The sequence below is a fragment of the Hemiscyllium ocellatum genome, chromosome 9 (genome assembly GCF_020745735.1).
Source record: "Hemiscyllium ocellatum isolate sHemOce1 chromosome 9, sHemOce1.pat.X.cur, whole genome shotgun sequence".
Taxonomy (NCBI): domain Eukaryota; kingdom Metazoa; phylum Chordata; class Chondrichthyes; order Orectolobiformes; family Hemiscylliidae; genus Hemiscyllium; species Hemiscyllium ocellatum.
In genome coordinates, this window is record NC_083409.1 from 103253976 (window position 1) to 103273970 (window position 19995).

The 19995-nt window shown below is 46.5% G+C and overlaps 1 protein-coding gene across 3 annotated transcripts in view; it reads left to right on the top strand.

Annotated features, from left to right (window-relative positions):
* The window catches only part of LOC132818849 (protein BCAP-like), an 86321-nt gene that overhangs the window by 28124 nt on the left and 38202 nt on the right, over positions 1-19995 (top strand). For all 3 annotated transcript variants that reach the window (XM_060829983.1, XM_060829984.1, XM_060829985.1), the window contains 2 exons: positions 8383-8568; positions 11735-11844. In XM_060829983.1, the coding sequence (XP_060685966.1) occupies positions 8383-8568; positions 11735-11844 (296 nt within the window). The remainder of the gene's footprint in view (positions 1-8382; positions 8569-11734; positions 11845-19995) is intronic.

Below are 19995 nucleotides of genomic sequence, written 5' to 3' on the forward strand. Positions count from 1 at the left end.
CTAGAAATTTCGCAACTAAATATAAACACAGACGCACTATTATAGTTAATCTTTGATCTTAATTACCTGAGAGGTTTCATAAAATTGAACAATGAGTATATTACAAGAGCAATAAAATTTTATCAACGCAAATTACTGTTCCATTTGATTTGATTTTCACCCTTTTCACATAATCTACCTAATTAACATCGGGAAGAGCAGATGGTCAAACAATGTTCCATCATTCAGCAAAGCGATAGTCATGATGGCGAGAATTGTTTATATTAATAGGAGACTGGGTTACGATCCCTAGATCTCTGAAGAGATTAAAGGGATATTTGTTTAATGTAATGTGGGTGATTGGCCTGAGTAGAGTTGAGGATCTCTCCCAGGCAATCCTAGGGCAGGGCAACACAATAATTGTGAGATTCCGTGTTAGATCTACATAGGGACAAACTTCTAAAAGGAAGTTTAAGTTTAAAGGCCAATGTATGATTTCACATTTTGAGAAGAAAGGACTAAAATTATGTTGGCTAAACTGAATCTTTATCAGCAACTTAACCAGTGAATACTACTGTCTCCGTTGCTTCATATGTCTAAGTCCTGTTGTTCTTTAAGTAGGGCACCACAGTGGTTAGCACTGCTGCCTCACAGCACCAGGGACCCAGCTTTGATTCCACCCTCGGACGACTGTCTATGTGGAGTTTGCATGTCCTCCTCGTGTCTGGGTAGGTCTCCTTCCATGGTCCAGAGATGTACAATTTAGGTGGATCGGCCATGCTATATTTTCCATGGTGTCTGGGGATGTGCAGGCTAGGCGGATTAGCTATGGTCAATGCAGGGTTACAGGGATAGGGTAGAGGAATGGGTCCACATGGGAATGCTGTTTGGATGGTTGGTATGGACTCAATAGGCCAAAGTGCTTCCACACTGTCGGGATTCTAAAATGAGGAACAGAATGTGCAGTTCTTCATAAATCAGTCACAAGTGATTCCCAGCTCCCAAGGGTTCACTTCTGTTCTTTTCCTTTGTCACCTTGGCAACATCTGTTCCAAGAACAATTCTTCATAATGTGAATATTGTTGGAGATCCTCCCCCTAGCTTAAACTTTGTGAATCTTCCCAGCCCCATTTCAACTCATCATAAATGCAGTCTTGTCAATTCAGAGTATAATGCAGACAAGTGCAAGGTGATACGTTTTGGGAGGTCAAATGCAAGAGGAAACTATACAATGAAAGGCAGGATCCTAAGGAGCATTAATATGTAGAGGGTTATTGGATGCAAGTCCATAGCTGCCTGAAAGTAGAAACACAGTGGATAGGGTGGTAAAGAAGGCATACGACATGCTTGCTTTCATCAGGGCATTTAATATGAAAGTTGGCAAGTCATGGGGCAGTAGTACAAGACTTTAGTGTTGACCACATTTGAAATATTGTGTATAGTTCCAGCCGCCACATGACAGGAAGGAAATGAAGGCTTTAGAGATGGTGCGAAAGAAGTTTACCAGGATGCTGCCTCAATTGGAGTTTATTAACTGTAAGGAGAGATTGGACAAACTTGGGTTGTTTGCGCTAGAGCATCAGTGACTGAGGGGCGACCTGATAGAAACACATAAAATTATGAGAGGCAAAGATAGGGTAGTGGTCAGAGTATTTTTCCCAGAAATATCAAATGCTCAGGGCCTAGGTTTAAGCTGAGAAGGGAAGAGTTTGAAGGATATCTGTGAGATGATTCCTTTACACGGAGGGTGGTAGGTGCCAGGAACTCACTGCCAGGGGAGCTGGTGGAATCAGATGTGACAGGAATGTTTAAGAGGTATTTAAACAGACACATCAAATTCAGGGAATAAATGGATGTGGACCAGTACACCAAGAGTATCAATGTCTGCATAGACATGGTGGGCCAAGGGGCCTGTTTCTATGCTAAAAATGTGTTGCTGGAAAAGCGCAGCAGGTCAGGCAGCATCCAAGGAACAGGAAATTCAACGTTTTGGGCACAAGCCCGAAAAAAAAAAGAAGGGCTTGTGCCCGAAACATCGAATTTCCTGTTCCTTGGATGCTGCCTGACCTGCTGCGCTTTTCCAGCAACACATTTTCAGCTCTGATCTCCAGCATCTGCAGACCTCACTTTTTCCTCCTGTTTCTATGCTATACTATTCTATGTTCGACTTATGATTATGAGCTTCTACACATTGTGTGATACGGTGAACCGTAAAGACTTACATAAGAACTAGGAGCAGGAGTAGGCCATCTGACCCCTTGAGCCTGCTCCACCGTTCAATAAGATCATGGCTGAACTTTTTGTGGCCTCAACTCCACTTACCCGCCCACTCACCATAACTGTTATCTCCTTTACTATTCAAAAAATTATTTATCTTAGCTTTGAAAGCATTTACTGAGGAAGCCTCAACTACTTCACTGGGCAGGGAATTCCACAGATTTAAAATCTTCTGGGTGAAGAAGTTCCTTCTCAATTCAGTCCTAAATCTGTGCTCCCGAATTTGGAGGCTATGCCCTCTTGTTCTAGTTTTAGCCACCAATGAAACATCCTCTCTACTCCTTTCTTATCTATTCCCTTCATAATTTTATATGTTTCTGTAAGATGCCCCCTTCATTCTTCTTAATTCCAATGAGTACAGTCCCAGCCTACTCAATCTCTCCTCATAAGCCAACCTCCTCAACTCTGGAATCAACCTAGTGAACCTCCTTTGCACACCCTCCAGTGCCAGTACCTCCTTTCTCAAGTAAGGAGACCAAAACTGCACACAGCACTCCAAGGGTGGCCTCACCAGCACTCTGTACAGCTGCAGGATAACCTCCCTGTGTTTAAACTCAATTCCTTTAGCAATGAAGGACAAAATTCCATTTGCCTTCTTAATTACCTGTTGTACCTGCAAACCAACCATAAGCAATTCACACACAAGGGCACCCAGGTGCCTCTGCACAGCAACATGCTGCAATTATTTACCAGTCAAATGATTGTCCTTTTTAACTGTTATTCATACTGAAATGGATGACTTCACATTTATTAACACTGTATTCCATCTGCCAGACCTTTGCCCACTCACTTAAACTATCTGTGTCCCTTTGCAACATTTCACAGGTCTCTGCACACTTTGCTTTACCACTCAGCTTAGTGTCATCCTCAAATGTTGACACACTATACATTGTCCCCAACTCCAAATCATCTATGTAAATTGTGAATAATTTGCGGTCCCAACACTGCTCCCTGAGGTACACCACTGTCACGGATTGTCAACCAGAAAAGCACTCATTTATCCCCGCTGTTTTCTTTCTGTTAGTTAACTAATCCTCTATCCACGCTAATCCATTGTCTGTAACGCCTTGCATCTTTAGCTTATGCCGCAGCCTTTGTGCAGCAACTTGTTAAATGCCTTTTGGAAATCTACTGGGTCCCCATTGTCCACCATGCTCATAACGTCTTCATAGAATTCCAGTGGATGAATTAAACATGACTTGTCTTTCATGAACCCATGCTGTGTCTGCCCAACGGGACAGTTTCTATCTAGATGCCTTGCTATTTTTTTCCTTGATAATAGATTCAAGCATTTTCCCTACGACAGAAGTGAAGCTAACTGATTTATAATTCCCCATCTTTTGTCTATCTCCTTTTAAAACAGTGGTGTCACATTTGCTGTTTTCCAATCTGCTGAGACTGCCTCAGAGTCCAGCGAATTTTGGTAAATTATTACAAGTGTACATGCTATTTCTCCCGCCATCTCTTTCAGCACCCCGGGATGCATTCCATCAGGGCCAGGAGACTTGTCTACCTTTAGTTTCATTAGCTTGCTCAACACTACCTCTTTCGTGATAATGATTGTTTCTAGGTCCTCATCTATCTTCATCTACTTATCAATTACTGGCATGTTACTAGTGTCCTCTATTGTGAAGACTGATACAAAATACCTAATAAATGCCTTGGCCATTTCATCATATCCCATAACTAGATCCCCCTTCCCATCCTCCAAAGGACCAATGTTTACTTTAATCACTCTTCTTCATTTTACATATTTATTGAAACTTTGGCGATGTGTCTCTATATTCTGTGCTAGTTTATTCTCTTTTCTTTTATGGATTTCTGTTGAACTTTAATCTTCTAGTTCCCAATCTACTAGTTTTCCGATGATCTTGGCCACTTTGAATGCCTTCTCTTTCAATTTGATACCCTCCCTTATTTACTGAGCCACCCCTGGCAGATTACCCCTTTCCCCACACTCCGGCCTTTTCACTGGAATATACTTTTGCTGAGCACTTTGAAAAATTGCTTTGAAAGTCCTCCATTGCTCGTCAAGTGTCCCACCATAAAATCTTTGTTTCCAGTCTACTTTAGCCAACTCCTCCCTCATCCTATTATAGTCTCCCTAGTTTAAGCACAGGATGGTGGTATTGGATTTTATCTTCACCCGCTCCATCTGTATTCTAAATTCTAAGTACAATCACAGTATTCTAAATACTGTGATCGTTCCTGCCAAGACAATCCTAATAATGAGATCATTAACTATTCCCATCTTATTACACAGCTTTAGATCTAGGAAAGCTTGGTCCTTCAACGGTTCTATTGCATACAATTCAAAAAAATTATCACAGCCTGTAGTTTGTCTCTCTGTCTTTTCCTTTTACACTCTCTCTTTGTCTCTGTCTTTTTCTGTCTTTGACTCTGTCTTTCTCTCTCTCTCTCTCTCTCTCTCTCTCTCTCAGTCTCTCTCTCTCTCTCTAACCACCACTATAACCCACCCAGACCCTGACTTACTCATCCAGCTGTGATTTAGGGAAGCCTGTAACCTGATCTTTACAATGATTTGCTCTGTACCCCTTGCCTGTGACAACACGTACCACATGGGCCTGGTATTCAGGTATAAATGTTAATTAGTTGTTTTTGTTCAAAGCACAGCTCTATCCTATTCTAAAATCAAAAGGGAAACTCAAAGGATACCCTTTTATAAAGTGAAGTTCTTAATACCTTCCTTTCAGCTAATCGGCTGCCTCCTTCATTATCTGCAGATGTGAGTGCCATTCACTTTCATTTTCACCAGTAATGTAGTCTAGGTTCCCCATAAGCTTTAGTGATCCCATTAACTGGCAGACTGGGCCACAGGTCACATGACCTTCATATTTTTCCTAAACATAAAGGTCATTCCAAGATATTATAATCTCAGGAACCATATACCTGTAGTAACTAAGCTGGTTCAAAGCAAGGAAGATGCGACAATAGGATGCCAAAGCTGGAAGATCAATAGGGATGTTTCGAAAGGGGACCATCACTTATTATTGTGGTTCTGTTCGCCGAGCTGAGAATTTGTGTTGCAGACGTTTCGTCCCCTGTCTAGGTGACATCCTCAGTGTTTGGGAGCCTCCTGTGAAGCGCTTCTGTGATGTTTCCTCTGGCATTTATAGCGGTTTGTCTCTGCCGCTCCTGGTTGTCAGTTCCAGCTGTCTGCTGCAGTGGCTGATATATTGGGTCCAGGTCGATGTGTTTGTTGATAGAATCTGTGGATGAGTGCCATGCCTCTAGGAATTCCCTGGCTGTTCTCTGTTTGGCTTGTTCTATAAAAGTAGTATTGTCCCAGTCGAACTCATGTTGCTTGTCATCCGCGTGTGTGGCTACTAAGGATAGCTGGTCATGTCGTTTCGTGGCTAGTTGGTGTTCATGGATGCGGATCATTAGCTGTCTTCCTGTTTGTCCTATGTAGTGTTTTGTGCAGTCCTTGCATGGGATTTTGTACACTACGTTGGTTTTGCTCATGCTGGGTATCGGGTCCTTCATCCTGGTGAGTTGTTGTCTGAGAGTGGCTGTTGGTTTGTGTGCTGTTATGAGTCCTAGTGGTCGTAGTAGTCTGGCTGTCAGTTCAGAAATGTTCTTGATGTATGGTAACGTGGCTAGTCCTTTGGGTTGTGGCATGTCCTCATTCTGTTGTCTTTCCCTTAAGCATCTGTTGATTAAATTGAGGGGGAATCTGTTTTTGGCAAATACATTGTATAGGTGTTCTTCTTCCTCTTTTTGCAGTTCTGGTGTACTGCAGTGTGTTGTGGCCCTTTTGAACCGTGTCTTGATGCAGCTTCTTTTGTGTATGTTGGGTGGTTGCTTTTGTAGTTCAGGACTTGGTCTGTGTGTGTGGCTTTCCTGTAAACCTATCAACAAACAGATTGACCTGGACCCAATATACCGGCCACTGCAGCGGGCAGCTGGAACTGACAACCGAAAGCGGCAGATTCAAACCACTATAAATGCCAGAGGAAACATCACAGAAGCGCTTCACAGGAGGCTCCCAAACACTGAGGATGTCACCTAGACAGGGGACGAAATGTCTGCAACACAAATTCCCACCTCGGCAAACAGAACCACAACAACGAGCACCCGAGCTACAAATCTTCTCACAAACTTTGAACCAAGACTTATAAAATCATAGAGTCATAGACCACAGAAACCTTCGGTCCAACCAGTCTGTGTCAAACATAATTCCAAACTAATCTAGTCCCATCTGCCTGGTCCTGGCCCATGTTCCTCCAAACCTTTCCCATTCATGTACTTGTCCAAATGTCTTTTAAATGTTGTAACTGTACCCACATCCCCCACTTCCTCAGGAAGTTCATGCCACACATGAACCACCCTTTGTGTAAAATATTTGCCTCTCGTGTCTTTGTTAAGTCGCTCTCCTCTTATCTCAAAAATGTGCCCACGTAACTTGAAATCCTTCATCCTAGTGAACAAACAACTAACATTAACTCTATCTAAATTCCTCATAAAATATGAACTTCTAAAAGATTTTGGGCAATAAGTTTGCTCAGACCTTCAGACAACAGATGAAGAACCACAAATAAAAGTTAGAGGATAGTGGATGACTAAAATAGATTATATCTGTACTGATCTGTATATAAAGTAATTATTAAAACTCTTAACTGTATTGATTAGCAAGGTTAGCATCTTTTCCCCTTGGTCTGAGTGACTAAGCCATTTCTGAGGGCAGTTAGGAGTAAACTACATAGTGCCTGGAGTCACCCACAGTATAGGGGGTAGATTTCCTTCCCTTAATGATTTTTGAACTTTTAAATTAATGGTTGTTTCATGGTCACATCACTTGAGGTTAGCTTGCAGTTCCTGATGAATTGACTGAATTCAGTTTCCACCAGGTGGCATCATGGGGTTTGAACCCGTGTCCCAGCTCATTAACATAGACCTCAAGATTACTAGACTAGCAGCATTACCTCTACACCACCATCTTTCCCAAAAATGTGCATTTATGTGGCATCTTTAACATAACAACATTTCTCAAAGCTTATCAGCGGTGAATTATCAACTAAAATCTGAACTTGAGACAAAGAAGATGTCAGCGCAGATGACCAAAAGGTTGATTAGGGTAAGGAGGAGAGAGAGTTGGAGAGGTTTAGGGAAACAATTAATGTAGTTGTCTTAAAATGAGGTGTGCACTAGGCAGCCACAAATATCTGTTTTTTTTTCTGATTTAAACCATGTAAAGGTTATTGTCATTAGAATAAGAGTGGCTCAGTGGTTAGTATTGCTACCTCCTAGCACCAGGGACCTGGGTTCAATTCCAGCCTCAAGCGACTGTCTGTGTAGAGATTGCACATTCCCCCTGTGTCTGTGTGGGTGTGCTCCAGCTTCCTCCCACAGTCCAAAGATGTGCAGGGTAAGTCGATTGGCCATGCTAAATTGCCTGTAGTGATGATTTGGAGATGCTGGTGTTGGACTGGGGTGTACAAAGTTAAAAATCACACAAAACCAGGTTACAGTCCAACAGGTTTAATTGGAAGCACTAGCTTTTGGAGTGCCTGATGAAGGAGTAGTGCTTCCAATTAAACCTGTTGGACTATAACTTGGTGTTGCGTGAATTTTTAACCTTGCCTGCAGTGAGCAGGGTTATAGAGGAGGGAGGTGGATCTGAGTGGAGTGCTGTTTGGAGGGTCAGTATGGACTTGATGGACCAAATAGACTGCTTCCACACTGTAGGGATTTTATAATAACGTCTCCTATTTTTTACAGATTAGAGTGGTGCTGGACTCCTATTTTTTACACATATACCTATTGCAGCAACAACGATTTAGAGTTTTATAGATTGTTATCACAGATAATTGAATGTCCACATTTTAAAAACTATAATGTAAGATTTTTTAATTCAGTCATGGGAAATGGTCATCGCCAATTATTGTTCATCCTTAATTGTCCTTGAGGTAGAGGTAGCAAGCTGCCTTCTTGAACCACTGCAGTCCCTGGGCTGTAGCTAGACTGACTATGCTATTTATTTATCCTCCTGCTGTGGGCTCTAATGTTCTGCTGTCAGTCACTTCCTGTGTTGCTGTTTTGCGTGTGCCTGAGGACATCTTGTGGTTGTTGTGTGACATGTCACCCTATCTTTCAATATTTCAGAAATTTGAGGGCACGGTGATTGGCCATAAGTTGCAGATCGCTCACCTTAAATCCCAGCTGCTAGCTCTGAAAGATCAGCTTGCCATGGACAAAGAGATTCTGAAGAAGGCAACACGAGCTCAAAGAAAGAGAGCAGAGAGATTTGAAGCTGCTGTGGAAGAACTTAATTCCCAGTTCAAAGATAAGGTGAATATACCATTTCTGGCAATTGGAATTTTACTTCTTGCTTCTTAATGTTGCAAAACCGAAATTTTTTGTCGTCCTGAGTGTTTGAATCAAAAGTCTAAAAGGAGTTTGGTTTGAACATTAGTTTCTTCTGAATTCAGTAATTCCAGCTGTTAAAGGGGATGCTAACATTAAATTAGCTGTGCTGCAAATGTGTTGCTGGTCAAAGCACAGCAGGCCAGGCAGCATCTCAGGAATAGAGAATTCGACGTTTTGAGCATAAGCCCTTCATCAGGAATAAGAGAGAGAGAGCCAAGCAGGCTAAGATAAAAGGTAGGGAGGAGGGACTAGGGGGAGGGGCGATGGAGGTCAAGGTGAGGGTGATAGGCCGGAGTGGGGTGGGGGCGGAGAGGTCAGGAAGAGGATTGCAGGTTAGGAGGGCGGTGCTGAGTTGAGGGAACCGACTGAGACAAGGTGGGGGGAGGGGAAATGAGGAAGCTGGAGAAATCTGAATTCATACCTTGTGGTTGGAGGGTTCCCAGGCGGAAGATGAGGCGCTCCTCCTCCAGCCGTCGTGTAGTTGTGTTCTGCCGGTGGAGGAGTCCAAGGACCTGCATGTCCTCGGTGGAGTGGGAGGGGGAGTTAAAGTGTTGAGCCACGGGGTGATTGGGTTGGTTGGTTCGGGCGGCCCAGAGGTGTTCTCTGAAGCGTTCCGCAAGTAAGCGGCCTGTCTCACCAATATAGAGGAGGCCACATCGGGTGCAGCGGATGCAATAGATGATGTGTGTGGAGGTACAGGTGAACTTGTGGCGGATATGGAAGGATCCCTTGGGGCCTTGGAGGGAAGTGAGTGTGGAGGTGTGGGCGCAAGTTTTACATTTCCTGCGGTTGCAGGGGAAGGTGCCGGGGTGGAGGTTGGGTTGGTGGGGGGTGTGGATCTGACGAGGGAGTCACGAAGGGAGTGGTCCTTGCAGAACGCTGATAGGGGAGGGGAGGGAAATATATCCTTGGTGGTGGGGTCCGTTTGGAGGTGGCGGAAATGGCGGCGGGTGATACGTTGTATGCGGAGGTTGGTGGGGTGGTAGGTGAGAACCAGTGGGGTTCTGTCTTGGTGGCGGTTGGAGGAGCGGGGCTCAAGGGCGGAGGAGCGGGAAGTGGAGGAGATGCGGTGGAGGGCATCGTCGATCACGTCTGGGGGGAATCTGCGGTCCTTGAAGAAGGAGGCCATCTGGGCTGTGCGGTGTTGGAATTGGTCCTCCTGGGAGCAGATGCGGCGGAGACGAAGGAATTGGGAATATGGGATGGCGTTTTTACAGGGGGCAGGGTGGGAGGAGGTGTAGTCCAGGTAGCTGTGGGAGTCAGTCGGTTTATAATAGATGTCTGTGTTGAGTCGGTCGCCCGAGATAGAAATGGAAAGGTCTAGGAAGGGGAGGGAGGAGTCTGAGACAGTCCAGGTGAATTTCAGGTCGGGATGGAAGGTGTTAGTAAAGTTGATGAACTGTTCAACCTCCTCGTGGGAGCACGAGGCAGCGCCGATACAGTCATCGATGTAGCGGAGGAAAAGGTGGGGGGTGGTGCCAGTGTAGTTGCGGAAGATGGACTGTTCCACATATCCTACAAAGAGGCAGGCATAGCTGGGGCCCATGCGGGTGCCCATGGCAACTCCCTTAGTTTGGAGGAAGTGGGAGGATTGAAAAGAGAAGTTATTCAGGGTGAGGACCAGTTCAGTCAGTCGAAGGAGGGTGTCAGTGGAAGGGTACTGGTTGGTGCGGCGGGAAAGGAAGAAGCGGAGGGCTTTGAGTCCTTCGTGATGGGGGATGGAGGTGTACAGGGACTGGATGTCCATAGTGAAAATAAGGCGTTGGGGACCAGGGAAGCGAAAATCCTGGAGGAGGTGGAGGGCATGGGTGGTGTCCCGAACGTAGGTGGGGAGTTCTTGGACTAAAGGGGACAGGACCGTGTCGAGGTATTGGGAGATGAGTTCGGTGGGGCAGGAGCAGGCTGAGACAATGGGTCGGCCGGGGCAGGCAGGTTTAACGGACCCCACCACCAAGGATATATTTCCCTCCCCTCCCCTATCAGCGTTCTGCAAGGACCACTCCCTTCGTGACTCCCTCGTCAGATCCACACCCCCCACCAACCCAACCTCCACCCCCGGCACCTTCCCCTGCAACCGCAGGAAATGTAAAACTTGCGCCCACACCTCCACACTCACTTCCCTCCAAGGCCCCAAGGGATCCTTCCATATCCGCCACAAGTTCACCTGTACCTCCACACACATCATCTATTGCATCCGCTGCACCCGATGTGGCCTCCTCTATATTGGTGAGACAGGCCGCTTACTTGCGGAACGCTTCAGAGAACACCTCTGGGCCGCCCGAACCAACCAACCCAATCACCCCGTGGCTCAACACTTTAACTCCCCCTCCCACTCCACCGAGGACATGCAGGTCCTTGGACTCCTCCACCGGCAGAACACAACTACACGACGGCTGGAGGAGGAGCGCCTCATCTTCCGCCTGGGAACCCTCCAACCACAAGGTATGAATTCAGATTTCTCCAGCTTCCTCATTTCCCCTCCCCCCACCTTGTCTCAGTCGGTTCCCTCAACTCAGCACCGCCCTCCTAACCTGCAATCCTCATCCTGACCTCTCCGCCCCCACCCCACTCCGGCCTATCACCCTCACCTTGACCTCCATCGCCCCTCCCCCTAGTCCCTCCTCCCTACCTTTTATCTTAGCCTGCTTGGCTCTCTCTCTCTTATTCCTGATGAAGGGCTTATGCTCGAAACGTCGAATTCTCTATTCCTGAGATGCTGCCTGGCCTGCTGTGCTTTGACCAGCAACACATTTGCAGCTGTGATCTCCAGCATCTGCAGACCTCATTTTTTACTCTTAAATTAGCTGTGCCCTTATTTGCAATCTTGGCTCCTCAGCATCTCCAGAGTTTAGGTTAGAGTAGTGCTGGAAAAGTACAGCAGGTCAGGCAGCATCCGAGGAGCAGGAAAATTGACGTTTCGGGCAAAAGCTCAGCATCTCCAGCCCAGGGCATTGAGCTGATGTCATCGTGAACCCAGGTGACTCTGAGCACACCACAGATCAAACCTTTCGTGTCGTCCTGTCTCTTTCTGTTTAAACATCCTAATGAAATTACCTGGCTTCTTTTTGTGCGCTGTGAAATGTTTCAGGATCTGAAGTTGCGAGAGGTTCGTCTGGCCATTGAAACCCAGAAGAAACAAAACGATTTGGCTTCTGCAGTAAAGGCCCAGTTGGAAACCAAAGTTTTTTCCCTTTCACAGTGAGTTGAGCTGATTTGTTAGAATTTAATAAATGTGGTGAACTGCGATAGATTCAGTCCTCACACTGATGACTTTCACCTTTTCTCATATGGAATTAATTGTACTTGGATCCGTTGTATGATAGAGTCATAGAGATGTACAGCACGGAAACAGCAACTCATCTATGCCGACCAGATATCCTCAAATAATTTAGTCCCATTTGTCAGCATTAGACCCATATTCCTGCCGAGAGGAACGTCACTAATTCAAATACAGGCGGCAGGATTTTGTTTGGTGTAATCAAATTCCAGACCACCGTATGCCGCATAACATTGTTCAGCCAAGCATTGGGAACTTGCAACCTTGTCTGGATAATCGGAAACTCAGTTACTCGAATGCCAGATAATCGAGGTTCCTGTGTAAACCCTTCCTGTTAGGGTGGCACAGTGACTCAGTAGTTAGCACCCTGGGTTCAATTTCAGTCTTGGGCGACTGTCTGTGTGGAGTTTGCACGTTCTCCCTGTGTCTGCGTGGGTTTTTTCTGGGTGCTCCGGTTTCCTCCCACCGTCGAATGATATGCAGGTTGGGTGAATTGGCCATGTTAAATTGCCCATAGTGTTGGGTGCATTAGTCAGAGGGAAATGAGTTACTCTTCAGAGGGTCAGTGTGGACTTGTTGAGCTGAAGGCCCTGGTTCCATACTAGGAAATCTAATCTAACCTGTTCATGTACCCATCCAGATGCCTTTTAAATGTTGTAATTGTACCAGCTTCCACCACTTCCTCTGGCAGTTCATTCCATACAAACACCACCCTCTGCATGGAAAAGGTGCCCCTTAGGTCTCTTTTAAATCTTTCCCCTCTCACCTTAAACCTGTTATGGGCCAGGCCAGACCCTGCCTGTCTCAACGCATTTCAAGAAGATAGCTCAGATCCTAACTTGCTAGTTGTTTTGAGCAGGTGTCTAGTAGATAATCCAGGAATGATGCAGCTGGCCAAACTACGTAATTTTAAACAAAAAAGAATTTATTTGCAAGATTACTGAATGAAATACAAACACAAGAGAACAGAATATAAAATAACTTTACTTAAAAATCCAACTGAATGATGCTGTTTCCAAAAACTTGCAACATCTCCATAAACACCCCTTGGGAAAAAAGATACAAACACAGGAGAGGGAGAAATGTCAGAGGGATTCAGCATGGAACACAACACCTCCTTCCATGGAGCTGTTTCGTTGACCAGCATCCTCAAAACTGACTGACTGCTTTCTCCGAACAGCTAGACCTCCCAAAAACCAAACCAAATAAAAGCTGACCTGGGAGAACTGGCCACTCCCCTTTCATTGTACAAGTTTTTTTTAACTTAAAAACCTTCTTCAAGTAGATCAACACAGACATTTTGGCAACTCTGTCTTGGACAACTCTTAGAGAAAAAGAACAGGGACTTCACAACCTTGTTTAAAAAGCAGCGTCATCTCAAACCTATGCCCTCTATTTTTGGATTTCCCCACTCCAGAGACAATACCTTGTCTATTCAACTACCTATGTCCCTCATGATTTTGTAAACATCTATAACATCACCCCACAGGTTCTGAACCTCCAGGGAAAGGCAAGGACTGATTAGGAATAGTCAACATGGCTTTGTGCGTGGGAAATCATATCTCACAAACTTGATTAAGTTTTTTGAAGAAGTAACAAAGAGGATTGATGAGGGCAGATTGGTAGATGGGACTTCAGTAAGGTGTTCGACAAGGTTCCCCATCGGAGACAGATTAGCAAGGTTAGATTTCACGGAACACGGGGGGAACTAGCCATTTGGATACAGAACTGGCTCGATGATAGTAGACAGAGGGTGGTGGTGGAGGGTTGTTTTTCAGACTGGAGGCCTGCAGCGATTGGAGTGCCACAAGAATTGGTACTGGGCCCTCTACTTTTGTCATTCACATAAATGATTTGGATGCGAGCATAAGAAGTACAGTTAGTAAGTTTGCAGATGACACCAAAATTGGAGGTGTAGTGGACAGCGAAGAGGGTTACCTCAGATTACAACCGGATCTTGACCAGATGGGCCAATGGGCTGAGAAGTAGCAGATGGAGTTTAATTCAGATAAATGTGAGGTGCTGCATTTTTGGGAAAGCAAATCTTAGCAGGATTTATATCACTTAATGGTAAGGTCCTAGGGAGTGTTGCTGAACAAAGAGACCTTGGATTGCAAATTCATAGCTCCTTGAAAGTGGAGTTGCAGATAGATAGGATAGTGAAGAAGGCATTTGGTATACTTTCTTTTTTTGTACAGGAGTATTGAGTACAGGAGTTGGGAGGTCATGTTGTGGCTGTACAGTACATTGGTTAGGCCACTGTTGGAATATTGCATGCAATTCTGGTCTCCTTCCTGTCGGAAAGATGTTGTGAAACTTGAAAAGCTTCAGAAAAGATTTACACGGATGTTGCCAGGGTTGGAGGTTATGAGCTATAGGGAGAGGCTGAACAGGCTGGGGCTGTTTCCCCTGGAGCGTCAGAGGCTGAGGAGTGACCTTATAGAGGTTTACAAAATTATGAGGGTCATGGATAGGATAAATAGACAAGGTCTTTTCCCTGGGGTGGAGGACTCCAGAACTAGAGAGCATAGTTTTAGGGGAGAGGGAAAAGATATAAAAGAGACCTAAGGGGCAATGTTTTCACACCAAGGGTGGTACGTGTATGGAGTGAGCTGCCAGAGGAAGTGGTGGAGGCTGGTACAGTTGCAGCATTTAAGAGGCATTTGAAGAGGTATATGAATCGGAAGGGTTTGGAGGGATGTGGGCCAGGAGCTGGTAGGTGGGACTAGATTGGGTTGGGATATCTGGTCGGCATGGACAGGTTGGACTGAAGGGTCTGTAACATCTCTATGACTCTATGAAACCACCCCAGCCAAAAACTTGGATTGTTGTCACTAGTGTGTCAGTGGCTGAGGGGCGACCTAATAGAGTTTATGAGAGGCAAAGATGAGGTGTATAGTTGGAGTCTCAATCCCAGGGCAACATGTCAAATGCTAAAGGGGCACAGGTTGAAGGTGAGAGGGGAGAAGTTTAAAGGAGGTGTGCGAGGCAAGTTTTTTACACAGAGGATTGTGGGTGTTTGGAACACACTGTCAGGAGAGGTGGTAGAAGCAGATACAGTAGCAATGTTTAAGAAGCATTTAGACAGACACATGAACAGATAAGGAATAAAGGGATGCGGATCATGTGCAGGCAGATAGGATTAGTTTAGAATAGCATCCTGGCCAGCACAGTCAAGGTGGGCCGAAGGGCCTGTCCTGTGCTGTTCTATGTTCTATAAGCTTGATCATCTACCTATAAAAATCTATGAGGGCGTCATTCATTGTCATTATATCATTCATTGTCATTCATTTCACTAGAATCACATGCCACAGAAAGGATAGCAGACCCCGAGAACACCATCACCAAATTGGTAAGAGAACCAAGAGTTGTGGGGTAAAGACAGGTAACAGGAGCTGAAGATTCTCAGATCAGCCATGATCTCAATTGAATGGCAGAGCAGATTCAATGGGCTGAATGGACTACTTTTGCTCCAGTGCTTTATGACTTTCTCTTACCTTCATGTTTTCTTCCAGGTCACACACATTCCTGATTCGGAATTGTGTATCACTGTTCCGTCACTGGGTTAGAATTCTGGTGCCTTCTCTGTCTCTGTAATAGCACTGAGGGGGTACCCGCAGTACCTCAAGAGGCATCTCACCATCGGCTGTTCAAGGGCATTTAGGAATGGACAACAAAGTCTGATCTTTCTGGCGATGTTCACATTCTGTGAACAAATATTACAAAAAAAGAGTCACAGAGATGTACAGCATGGAAACAGACCCTTCGGTCCAACTCGTCCATGCCGACCAGATATCCCAACGCAATCTAGTCCCACCTGCCAGCACCCAGCCCATATCCCTCCAAACCCTTCCTATTCATATACCCATCCAAATGCCTCTTAAATGTTGCAATTATACCAGCCTCCACCACATCCTCTGGCAGCTCATTCCATACACGTACCAACCTCTGTGTGTAAACAGTTGCCCCTTAGGTCTCTTTTATATCTTTCCCCTCTCACCCTAAACCTATACTCTCTAGTTCTGGACTCCCCAACCCCAGGGGAAAGACTTTGTCTGTTTATGCTATCCATGCCCCTCATCCTGGATCTTTCCCCATCACCCTTGCAATCTTTATTATTTTAGCGAGTTTTGAGAAGATTTGTAGCTCAGGTTGCCGTTCTGGATGTAGGTTTGCTCGCTGAGCTGAAAGGTTCATTTCCAGACATTTTGTTACCCTACTGGGTAACATCTTCAGTGAGCCTCCATCTGGAAATGAACCCTCCAGCTCAGTGAGCAAACCTACATCCAGATCTTTATTATCTTTTTCATCTTGCACGATATGTATGTGTGTGTGTATATATTCCATTATCTTTCGAGGATTGTAAATAAACTGCTGGAGAAACTCGGCAGAGGAGAGAGAAACTGGAGTGTTTTTGAGCCCAATGTGACTCTTCTCTTGAGCTTTTCCTTAACAAAGTTGTTGCTGAAAATGCTTTTGACCACCCTTACAGACTGCGCAAACCCTTACAGACTGTGCAAACCAGATCATCATAACTTGCTGGATTCAAAAGATGGTTTCTCATCTTCCTGTTCATTCTTCTGCTAAGTATCTCTCTCCTCCTGTTATTTCTTGTCTAACAAAAATCATTGTGTGCCCTTCATTTGCCTAATATTTCCAGACTAAAAGGGATAGCCATGGGCCCCAGCTATGTTGTCTCTTTATTGGCTACGTAGAACAGTTGATCTTCCGTAATTACACTGGTACCACTCCCCACCTCTTCCTCCACTACATTGATGACTGCATTGGCGCCACCTCGTGCTCCCGCGAAGAGGTTGAGCAATTCATCAACTTCACCAACACATTCCACCCTGACCTTAAATTTACCTGGACCATCTCTGACACCTCCCTCCCCTTCCTGGACCTCTCCATCTCCATTCATGACGACCGACTTGACATCGACATTTTTTACAAACCCAACGACTCCCACAGCTACCTGGATTACACCTCTTCCCACCCTACCTCCTGCAAAAATGCCGTCCCGTATTCCTAATTCCTCCGCCTCCGCCGTATCTGCTCCCAGGAGGACCAGTTCCACCACAGAACACACCAGATGGCCTCCTTCTTTAGAGATTGCAATTTCCCTTCCCACATGGTTGAAGATGCCCTCCAACGCAGCTCGTCCACATCCCACAACTCCGTCTTCAGACCCCAAAAACCTTAACAAGGACAGAACGCCCTGGTGCTCGCCTTCAACCCTACCAACCTTTGCATAAACCAAATCATCCGCCGACATTTCCGCCTCCTCCAAAAAGACCCCACCACCAGGGATATATTTCCCTCCCCACCCCTTTCCGCCTTCCGCAAAGACCGTTCCCTCCGTGACTACCTGGTCAGGTCCACGCACCCCCCCCCCACCCCACCCCCCATAATCCACCCTCCCACCTTGGCACCTTCCCCTGCCATCGCAGGAACTGTAAAACCTGTGCCTACACCTCTATCCAAGGCCCTAAAGGAGCCTTCCACATCCATTAAAGTTTTACCTGCACATCCACTAATATCATTTATTGTATCTGGCGCTCCCGATGCAGTCTCCTCTACATTGGGGAGACTGGGCGCCTCCGAGCAGGATGCTTTAGGGAACATCTCTGGGACACCTGCACCAATCAACTCCACCGCCCAGTGGCCCAACATTTCAACTCCCCCTCCTACTCTGCTGAGGACATGGAGGTCCTGGGCCTCCTTCACCACCACTCCCTCACCACCTGCGCCTGGAGGAAGAACGCCTCATCTTCCGCCTCGGAACACGTCAACCCCAGCGCATCAACGTGGACTTCAACAGTTTCTTTAGATTACTTACAGTGTGGAAACAGGCCCTTCAGCCCAACAAGTCCACACCGACCCGCCGAAGCGCAACCCACCCATACCCCTACATTTACCCCTTACCTAATACTACGGGCAATTTAGCATGGCCAATTCACCTGACCCGCACATCTTTGGACTGTGGGAGGAAACCAGAGCACCTGGAGGAAGCCCACGCAGACACGGGGAGAACATGCAAACTCCACACAGTCAGTTGCCTGAGTCGGGAATTGAACCCGGGTCTCAGGCGCTGTGAGGCAGCAGTGCTAACCACTGTGCCACCGTGCCGCCCACGTCCCCCACCTCACCCTAGTTCCAAACTTCCAGCTCAGCACTGTCCCCATGACTTGTCCTACCTGCCTATCTTCTTTTCCACCTATCCTCTTCACCCTCACCCCCCCGACCTATCGCCTTCATCCCCTCCCCCACTCACCTATTGTACTCTATGCTACTTTCTCCCGACCCCCACCCTCCTCTCATTTATCTCTCCACCCTTCAGGCTCTCTGCCTGTATTCCTGATGAAGGGCTTTTGCCCAAAATGTAAATTTTACTGCTCCTCGGATGCTGCCTTAACTGCTGTGCTTTTCCAGCACCACTAATCCAGAATCTGGTTTCTAGCGTCTGCAGTCATTGTTTTTACCTAATTTTTGCTATTGATTTGGTCTCGGGAATCACCATCTTTTCACTGAGAATTGATTTAATGCCCCAGCACATTGTTTACTTATGTCCTTTACCCCCATCCCCTGCAGTTCACCTGGGGTGGGAGAGAGAAAAGCCAGCCCCGGGTCATCTCGATCTTCTGCCATTTCTGACATTTATCTGATGGCAATTCCAGTCTGGAAGCCTTCAAAGCCTTTTCTACCATAATCGTGTTGGTTAGGCTGAGCACATCTCAACATTGTGTCTTCAGGGACATTCATTTTCATCCATACACCAGTTTGGTCAGGGAAGTAAAGAAAAAACACAGAACAGGGTCAACAACACAATTTTTACAAACTGAACAAAAACGTTTTTACCCAGGGTCACTGAAATACATTAGTTCCCTCTCTGAGATTAATGCCTTAAAACCATGTCTAACTCTGATCACCCTGTTGTAGGAAGGATATTATCGAATTGGAGAGGGTTCAGAAGGAATTTACCAGGATGTTGCCAGAAATGTAAGGCTTGAGTTATAGGGAGCAGTTAGATAGACTGGGACTTGTTTTGCTGGAGCGTAGGAGGCTGAGGTGTGACCTTATAGAGGTTTGTAAAATCATGAAGGGCGTAAATAAGGTAAATGACAGGTGTCTTTTCCTTGGGGTGTGGGATTTAAAGACTAGAGAACGTATTTTTAAGGTGAGAGGAGAAAGATTTTAAAACGATATGAGAGGTTCTAAGTACACAGAGGGTAGTTCATGTGTGTAATGTACTTTCCAGAGGAAATGGTGAATGCAGGTTATGTTATAATGTTCAAAAGCACAGGCAAGTGGGACTAGTTTAGTTTTAGATTATGGTCAGACTATGATGCAAATGAGAGATTGGGGGCTGGGAGAGTGAGGTAGGAGGCTGGGAGAGTGGGGAAGGGGCTGGGAGAGTGGGGTGAGGGCTGAGAGAATGGGATTGCGGGTTGGGGGAGTGGCATACGTAGCTAGGAGAGTGGGGTGGGGGCTGGGGGAGTGGGGTGGGGGCTGGGGGAGTGGGTTAGGGGTTGGGAGAATGGGGTTGGTGGCTGGGAGAGTGGGGAAGGGGCTGGGAGAGTGGGGTTGGGGGCTGGGAGAGTGGGTTTGGGGGCTGGGAGAGTGGGGTGGGGGCAGGGAGAGTGGGGTAGGGGCAGAGAGACAGGGATTGGGGGCTGGGTGAGTGGGATTGGGGTCTGAGAGAGTGGGATTGGGGTCTGAGAGAGTGGGGTAGGGGCAGAGAGACAGGGATTGGGGGCTGGGTGAGTGGGGTGGGGGCTGGGTGAGTGGGGTAGGATCTGGGAGAGTGGGGTAGGGGCTGGGAGAGTGGGATTGGGGGCTTGGAGAGTGGGGTGGGGGCAGGGAGAGTGGGGTAGGGGCAGAGAGACAGGGATTGGGGGCTGGGTGAGTGGGGTAGGGGCAGAGAGAGTGGGATTGGGGTCTGAGAGAGTGGGGTAGGGGCTGGGAGAGTGGGGTAGGGGCTGGGAGAGTGGGGTAGGGGCTGGGAGAGTGCGGGGGGTCTGGGAGAGTGGAGTAGGGGCTGGGAGAGTGGGGTAGGAGCAGAGAGACAGGGA